We start from the raw sequence: 8,780 nt of genomic DNA, 5'->3' as shown, positions 1-8,780 counted from the left end.
AACATATAGCTGATGTCAAACACCGTCGCGTAAACAAGTCTGCAGTCTGCGAGCATGTCATGGATAAACCTACACATTCAATGAAGTTTGACAAACTCCAGGTTCTTGCAAAAGAAGTCCATTATCTACCCAGGATGCTGTGAGAGGCCATTGAAATTAAAAAGCATCCTAATTTCAACAGGGAAGATGGTTTCTCCTTACCACCAGTTTGGTATCCAGTATTTCCTCTAATAAAAATCCCAAACAGACATAAGACTACAGCAGTACTATTTAATATGTTTTAGTTTATTCTAATTTCTATTAATAATTAATAATAAATTGAACTTAATAAAAAATAATTCAATAAAATAATTTGTAAAACTTAATATAGCGTAAATTGGAATGTTTTCTTTGTAAAATTAAAAATAAGTTATTTAATTAATAACTATTGTAACTATAGTGAAAAAATAGAGTGGTTTGCATCAATATTAGAAATAACTGGTTGAAGACTGTACCACCTCAGTCAACCGTGACCATGGGACCTGTAAAGGGCCCGAAACGTCGGTTTGTTTGAAAAAACAAATATACGTCATTTAAATCCGGAAAAATAGCCTATTTTGTTTATTTTAGACATTTGTTATATGTATGTGTTGATAAAAAACGCTTTGCAAATCTGCCCTTTGCACTCTAGGATGTTGATATCGGAAGGATTCTCTCATGCTGTATGGTGTCCGTTTCAAGGTTGAAGATGATTACGTGTATTTATTTGATTACATCGCAATTGTGATATCAAATTAAAACGTTAACATTGATATTTTATTTTTAATGAATGTTATATTTAAAGTATACAATTTATTAAACCGTGGTACGTGGTAAATGAAAACGCAGGCTGTGGCTTGTATGTTGCGTGTTGAGATGATGCATAAGAGATTGATGGCCTTTACTGCGCCATCGGACAAAAGGGCGAGCTGAAGGCTCATAAACCCTAAAATAAACTTAAAGCTAAGTAGCGGGCCTGAGGGCGCCCAAGTGAGCACGGACCTCGGCTCAGTGCGCTACTGGAGACTTCCGCCAGAAGGGCGCGCTGTTGGAGAGAATCTACCAGTGTACGTGCTGAAATGAGGGGCTCTACGACCTCGCCTACGAGGACGATTGGTGCGTGCGGAACGGGACTGACTAGCGATCTGGTTGGCCTTCAAAGTGGCGAGAGTGATAGGGTCGTCAGGGTCGTTGAGGACTTCCCTTGACCGACGGGTCCTACGTACGCGGTGGGGTTGTTCCCTGAGGGGGTCGTAAGAGAGATTGAGCAAGTTTTACCATTTTACTTGTATACTAGAGCAAGGCGTCCTCTGGCGCCCTGGATATACATTATAATCGATTATTTGACTAGCGCCATCTAGCGAGCGGCCACAGAACTAGGTGGTTTGTCTAGTTTACTAGGCAACTGACGTAAGACACCGCGACGCAGTGCCGCGGCGTAGTGTTAGCAGACGCTCACCAGGTGGCGATGCTAACACAATTCCATCCCCTAGTTTGCCATCCTTAAAGGTGGAATATTTTCATCATATTTCAATGGGGCCTATGCTGAAGTACCCTGTTTCCAACAAAAAAAAATTCCCAAGTAGTTGCAGCACCAGCAGCAGTTAGCAGTGAAATTGTAGACACGGTAGCATAAGCAGCTGTAAGATAATAAAGGAATCGTAAAACACCATACAGGCCCTGAATAAAGCATCCCAATAATATAGGTGCTTACGTTAATTGCAATCTGGAATTCTCATTAGGTATCGTGTATTTATCCAAACAGTTTTACATAGAAGACTTTCGTTTTCATCATTTCGACATTGTGTTGAACCATATTTATCGCTGTTTGCACAAATGTATCAAAACGATTTACTTAGTGTCTCTCTAGATTATTATTTTCAGACAACAGCGTATACTTGTTTAAAAAATATGTAGGTAAGTAGAGACTAATTGTTCAAAAACAAACAATCCTGTAATACTTATCGAGTTATTAATTAGGTCTTTGCGATTGATATTGGAGTACATTTTTTTTTGCTAACAACCCATCGGTTAAGTCGTAAACATGAGTGCTTCGTTATTTTACTTCACAATTTAATTGTTACGTTGTGGCGTTAGTTGGCATAGCGTCTGCCACGGTTTGCTAAAAGACGTCGGTTCGAATTCGGTCGGAAATAAGAAATTTCGTGTTCAAAAAAACTGTTCGATTATAACAAACTAGTGCAGTAATTTCACAAAAAAGTAATTGAATACCATGGTGGTGAAACACACTGACATTCAATAAAACACTTCATTTAATAGTTTTTTCGTCTAATTCTGATTAGAATCTGATAGAATTCTGTATTACACATTATACTTATTATACATTATATTATACAAGTTGGAAGACATGCTTCATTTAATGCAATATGAATTAAAAGACATTGGTCAAGTAGGAGAGCTAAATTTAATGCTAAGCAAGGTTGCTTACCTGTTGACGAAGAGTGCTGAAGCTCTATACTCCTATGTGAGGTCTTGCTTTCCGATGAGGAGCAATACCTCATATTATGGGAGTAGTGACAGATAAAGTAGGATAGTTATTTATATGTATACATACATTACGAGGCCGACATAAACGCCCGAACGTTTCAGGCCTCTTAAAACTAGATTTAATTATATAGCTTTTTCGTCTTATCTTGTAAAACCCCATTTCATCACGTAATACCTTAGAAAGTCAATTTATATAGATTTAAATTTTTACCATTCTTTTCCTGTACGTCTACAGTACAATCGACCGTATCGAGTACCTTACCCCGATTGGCAAATCCTTGCACCGCGATGGCAAGCATAATAGTATCTAAAACTTATCTATTACCTATGGCCTCTTCGAATTTTCAGCGGAATGCATATGTCTTGCGTAATAGCTTTAATGTACTGTCCAAGCAGGTTGATATTGACCTTCTTAACACTAGTGTTGCATGGGTGAAGCGTCATAATAATAGTTTGTTTTTTGGCGAGTAGGTATTTACTAAGTCTTGCGAAAATGTAATTAGTCATGACCTATATGTATACTACAGTTATTTAGTTATAATTATTATTAACTTAATGTGTGTCTATCGGCGAAGACTCATAATTGTCGCTCCATTATTGTTTCAGTTTTTACTCTGTAAAATAGCCGTTGGTCTTTCTTTGAGCAGAAAAAAACACGTTTCTTTAAATTATGGTTTATTTTTCTACAAAATCTCCTTTTAATTCTATAAGTACACCTTGACCAGCGTTATTCCAACTTCTTTAACCCATGAAAAAAAATTTGTTTTGTCAAACTGAAAATTAAGCCTCTGTTGCTACCAGTTCCACATTTGATACAAATCGGTATAAAATTAGTTTAAAAAGTCAAATGGGACCAAATCCGGTGAATACGAGATGTGCGGCAAGTTCTCTGCCACTACCATGAGTTTTCAGTAACTGTTCTCGCTAGCGACTACGTCAAAAATTTCATTCAAAATGTCACTTCTACTTATGACCGCTAGGGGCGCTGTACTATTTTTCATATAAAAGTGTGAAGTAAATGACGCGGTCACTAACGACAACTCACTGTGATAGAGGCACTGATACCCTGATTTCCATAAAATCTTGGTAACTTTTTTGTACTGCTTCCTTGACTTTGCTGGTAACAAGTCATTTATAACGTTCGTTGCTCTGTCGTGGACATGACGTCTCCGAAATATCTTGATCACTATCTGATCATTCATTTTACACAAAAGTGATGCAATATTTAAACAAATAAAAACCTTTTCTCACACCTGTCACGCAACCGTAATTTTATTTGTAATTCGTAGAGAAACTAGAGTCGGCTCCATCGTTCGATATCAAGTAACGCGTGAGATTTGTCAAAACTGTTTGCTATTGACATTTCATTTCGAATAAAACTTCATCTCGATTGATATTAGCATTGAGGTCGAATCAAATTGTCTTGTTTTTCAGAGATGTTCGAAATTTTAATGTAATAATAAAATTTGATGCCATTTTGATGCTTATCATTTTCAAAAAAATTATGTCAATATATTTTTTTAAATTGTCGACCTGTGGGGTCTTTTTTATTACTATTTTTTTTTTATTTAAGCGCTAATTTTATTTATTATGAATCCAGTTTCAATAAAATTTGGCAAATAGATGTAATTCTAGGGACTTTTGAGATCGGCTTTTTTAGTATTGAGATTATATTTATTTATATTGGTAACGCACAAAAACCACAACAATAAAGTTTAACGTAAAAAAAAACATTTTTTTTTTCATAAATTGATATTTATTACATGTGTTATTTAGTCGACCTGGACCTTTGCCTGTAAATGCAAATACATTCATTATATTTAGCAGTGGCTGTTACATAGACAATAAAATGAATGAAATATATTTTATAAAAGACTCAATCACATTTAAATCTCTAAATATAAGTGCCTCAAAATAAGACTCACCCGCAGTCCTAGCAATCTGTAACAAAGAAAGGACATCAGCAATGTATGACCCACGCAGATATAGAAAGAATCAATGTCTTCAAAGGGCGCCTAGTGAATCTACAGAAGCCAGAGATTTTATCTTATTGATCTCTCTTCTCATACATTGCACAGTATAGTAGGACACGTATGAGAATTCCATACAAACGCAGCAGCGTGGCTTGTGTGTGTGTGCGCCTGTCGCGTACTGTGTACGGACGCGCACAATCGCACAATCTCCGCGGGTCGCCACACGCGCCTTTCATTATTATGCGAATGTGTTAATAGTTTTATTGAAAACATTTATCTATTTCATAATTTAAAGAATTTTAAGTTTATGGTTCATCAAATAAATGATGAACAAAATGATGGTGTAGAAACATTTGTAAGTTCGGTTGACTCGATTTGTAGCTCAGTTGGTAGAGCATTTGCCCCAGATTGGCAAAATAGACACAGTTTAATAATAATAACGCATACACTCAACATAACCCCGCACTAGGGAAACCCTGTGTCGCGGGTGCCATGGACACATTACATACACAACCACAAATTAACACCCAAACTCACGAGAGAAATAAATGTAGGCCATACAAATATTTCTCCCGACCCGGGAATCGAATCTGGGACCTCTGCGTGGCAGTCCGGCATGGTAACAGGCAGTCAAGTCAAGTCAGTTTCGAGTCCTGTTAGATCGAAAGAATTTTTCTTTGTGTTCGATATTTATATTAATAATTAAAATAAATTTATAGTTATAAATTATGAATTATGGAAATAATCTACTTTCAGTTTTAATGACGATGCTGTTATAATTATTTGAGAACATTTGGGGTATTGAATCTCACTCGGAAAGTGAATATTTAGATCATCAACACCACACTTTATCCTTTGGACATAGGCCTGATGAAACAGCTGCGCTCGACAGGGGTTTGGAGATCGTTGTACGTATCTCGTCTAATTTGCCCACGAAATTACTCACCTTTGCCCTTTTTATTCTTTTTCTTATTTTTCTCATCGTCGCATGGTTCAGGAGGGCAAGAAGGAGGTGGTGGCGGAGGTGGCGGTGGAGCGCATGGCGCAGGAGGACACGGCTTACTTTCAAACGGTGCTGGGGCAGCGCTCACTGATAATGATAATAAAAGAAAGTTGTTAAATTTTTGTTGCCTTAACAAAGTGTAACAAAAATATCACTTTCCAACGGATTGTGCTTATAATAATAAAACATAACACTTAGCCAAAATATTTCTCTGTTCGCGAAATAAATGGCATCCCTAAACAAAATGTACACAATTTAGGCTATCGGAAAATTGTAGGAGAACGGAAATTCTTTTCTGGGTTTGTTTTCATAAGTGAGTTCCGCCAGAGGAAATATGGTAGTAGCTTTTTTGATAACTTGTACTTAATTTTACGGTAGGTACTTCAGATAACAGTGTTCAGTTCTGCAGTTCTATTCTTAAAACTTTTGTTTCCTTATGGTTGACGATTGCTGATGAGACTTTAGGCCAGTAGGTGTTAGGGTAATAGCAAAAACTAATTTCGATTCCCAACACATTACACTTTATTCAGAAAACTTATTTCGAATGTCGACATTTTTTTGAGGTGGTAGTTGAGTATATCAGTAAAACAGAAGTTGATCTTGGACTAATTTCTTTCTTTTAATATTTTACAATGTCTCATATAGACCCTGTTTATATTTTATACTACGTGTGTACCAGTAGCAAAGAGGTGAGCAACAAATGCTGCAAGGCAATACATTTCTTGTTCAATACCTTCTACCACGTTGGATAATAGATTACTTAAAGAAAGGTCCTTCGCCATTGATAGGTAAAGCGTTTCAAAACATTGGAACATAAATTGGAACTAAACCCTTTAAAAAACGTAAGTTTATATGCAAATAATTACTTACCTTCATTTTCTGCCACCAGTGCCAGTGTCTGAGAAAGGGAAAGACGTTAAAGCTGACATAGGTTTAACCATTATAGAAAATCATCGAACATATATGACTGTAAGTTCATGATAAAGGTACAGTTCCGCTTTTTTACGGGCGGCCTACAAAAAAGTAGTTCAGAAAATTCTACAGTAACGTTAACTTACTTCGAACTATGAGAGATAAATTAGGATTCTGAAAAGTACAATATGAAACTAATAAAGTCTGGAAGGTCAAAATATGCCGAATATCGAAACCATTGCAATTCTCAGACTACTAATTTTTCCTTGGAGTAAATATGTACACCGCAAAGGAAAATCAATAATAAAAAAAGAATAATATAAAATTCTTACCACCAACAAAGCACCGAACACAAGGACCAATTTGGAGTACCGCAGCATTTTGTAGCTTTTCTGATTAGCCTTAATAAAATTAATGCAGATTATATATACAATAAATTGTCGTCATGGCAAATTATATATACAACAATAAGCATATTCAAAAATAATTTAAATATTTATTCATCCATTGACTCATGTATTTTTTATTTAATATGCAGGTATGTTTTGCACTGAAAATAGTTGTTTTAAATGTTGTGGTCCTGTACTTGACACTGGAGCTATAATTGAGGGGAAGATATAAGGGAAAGGAAAAAAAGGAACACCAAGAATGCCTCTAAGCTTTCCCTGGAGAACGCCAACTCTCCCAGTCGTGTGCCGCCCGCATCGAGCCGCTGCCGGCCCCCTTTCTCAAGTCGTCTGTCCATCTTGCCGCAGGGCGTCCTACACTACGTTTTCATTGACATGGTCGCCATTTCAGAATAAGTCATTTCATAATGCTCCATCGGGCAACCGTGCTCGTCAGCAAGATCGTAGAGCCCCCCACGTCAGCACGTACAGTAGATTCTCCCCTACAGCACGCCCTTCTAGCGGAAGTAAAGAGCCTTCAGCTCGCTCTTATATCCAGTGGCGCAGTCAAGGCTATCTGCAAAAGAAAAACAAAAAAAAACAATAAACGAAGTTGTTTTCTAAGCAGTGAACAAGTGTTTCATTTCGAACTTACAAGAGCAATATCCCAGTTAAGAACATATACAGTCCACTGATCCTGAACCTGATTATCAACATCTTTGGTCCTTCGAGCCGAGTCATCGATACCTAGTTTGAGGCTAGATAATTGATGTCGTTGTGTAGCACTTGATTGGCACTCTAACACTCTGATATTTATCACAATAGATCAATTGCTGGTCTCAGTGATGAAATGCCGTACAGACCCTGTATGTACCACCTCAATAATACGTATGTACCTTTCCTAGATTGCTAGCTGCAATTCTTATTAGTTATCGTGGATTTTCTCAACCCGTTTCATATCTTTGGTTTTCTTCATTTACTTGCGTTGAACCCTTTTTTCTGCTGTTCAGTTTGCACAAATGTTCATAAAGGTTGTACAGAGCATCTTATGCACCAATAAATAATATCAAACATAATTATTCAAGTGGTTAACTGTCCAAAAACAAATAATTCACTAATATATTTTATTCTATACATTAAATTATGTTCTTTGTTAAACTACAAATAAGGTTAAAAGAAAAGGTGCAATTAAATTATTAATTTTTGTAACTGTTGTGCAAATCAAGTTATTCCCAAAATAATTTGAACTAGACATAACTGGTTGATGACTAATACCATCTCATTAAGCCGTGACCATGTGACAGTAGAGCTCCTGAAGAACTTGGCCACAGTCACCATACCTATTTCTGCCACCAAGTAGTAATGTGAGCATTACTGCGTTCCGGTTTAGAAGGATAAGGGTGCTGGTGAAATTACATGCACATGGGACTTATCAACTTATGTCTCAGTGTGATGGCGCAGTGGCTGTATCGTCGTCGTATCGTAATCGTAAAAAAAACAATATTATAGTTTTTTTTATGTATTTGTTAGCACACAAATAATAATTTTTAGTACGATAAGTCTTCAAGAAAATATTCAGGATTATAGTATATTGTTTGAAGTTTTGGCTCCAGTGTTGCCAATAATAGTTTTTTTTTGTATAAAGTATATAAGAGCGCATTCGACCTCCATATCACCTGGTGGAAAGTGACGATAAGGTCGATGATGGAACATGCACACCTAAATAATGCCTACTCACTCTCGCCTTGAAATGGCCCAAGTTATAGTATTCAGAATTTCACTCCATGGCCGTTCACCATATAAATATGGAACCCTAACGCTTCGTGCGATCTTTGGAATATCCACAACACAGGGGTGGAGCCCAAGCCTACGCCTAGTCCCCCAGTCTTGGAAAGGGGAAGGCGACCTTAAATCGTGTAAATCCATCGCACACTCTCCGTGATATATCCTGTAGAATACAGGTAAGCAAGCAATTTTCAG

At 36.8% G+C, this 8,780-nt stretch overlaps 1 protein-coding gene across 2 annotated transcripts; it reads right to left on the bottom strand.

Annotated features, from left to right (window-relative positions):
- Positions 1–4,308: 4,308 nt before the first annotated feature.
- Positions 4,309–6,812, bottom strand: LOC113239062 (WAS/WASL-interacting protein family member 3-like). Of its 2 annotated transcripts, none has more exons than XM_026475929.1 (4): positions 6,750–6,812; positions 6,373–6,400; positions 5,446–5,589; positions 4,309–4,467 (listed from the first exon to the last, which is right to left on the bottom strand). In XM_026475929.1, exons 1-4 carry the CDS (start codon positions 6,792–6,794, stop codon positions 4,460–4,462), a joined length of 225 nt encoding a protein of 74 aa, XP_026331714.1. In that variant the 5' UTR covers positions 6,795–6,812; the 3' UTR covers positions 4,309–4,459. The 2 variants fall into 2 exon arrangements, with proteins under 2 accessions (XP_026331714.1, XP_026331713.1); XM_026475928.1 differs by having other exon boundaries at positions 6,747–6,811.
- Between the last annotated feature and the right edge of the window lie 1,968 nt (positions 6,813–8,780).

The sequence above is a fragment of the Hyposmocoma kahamanoa genome, unplaced genomic scaffold (genome assembly GCF_003589595.1).
Source record: "Hyposmocoma kahamanoa isolate Upper Pololo Valley unplaced genomic scaffold, ASM358959v1 99330, whole genome shotgun sequence".
Taxonomy (NCBI): domain Eukaryota; kingdom Metazoa; phylum Arthropoda; class Insecta; order Lepidoptera; family Cosmopterigidae; genus Hyposmocoma; species Hyposmocoma kahamanoa.
Note: the sequence above shows the minus strand (reverse complement) of the source record. Positions and strands in the feature narration are given on the sequence as shown.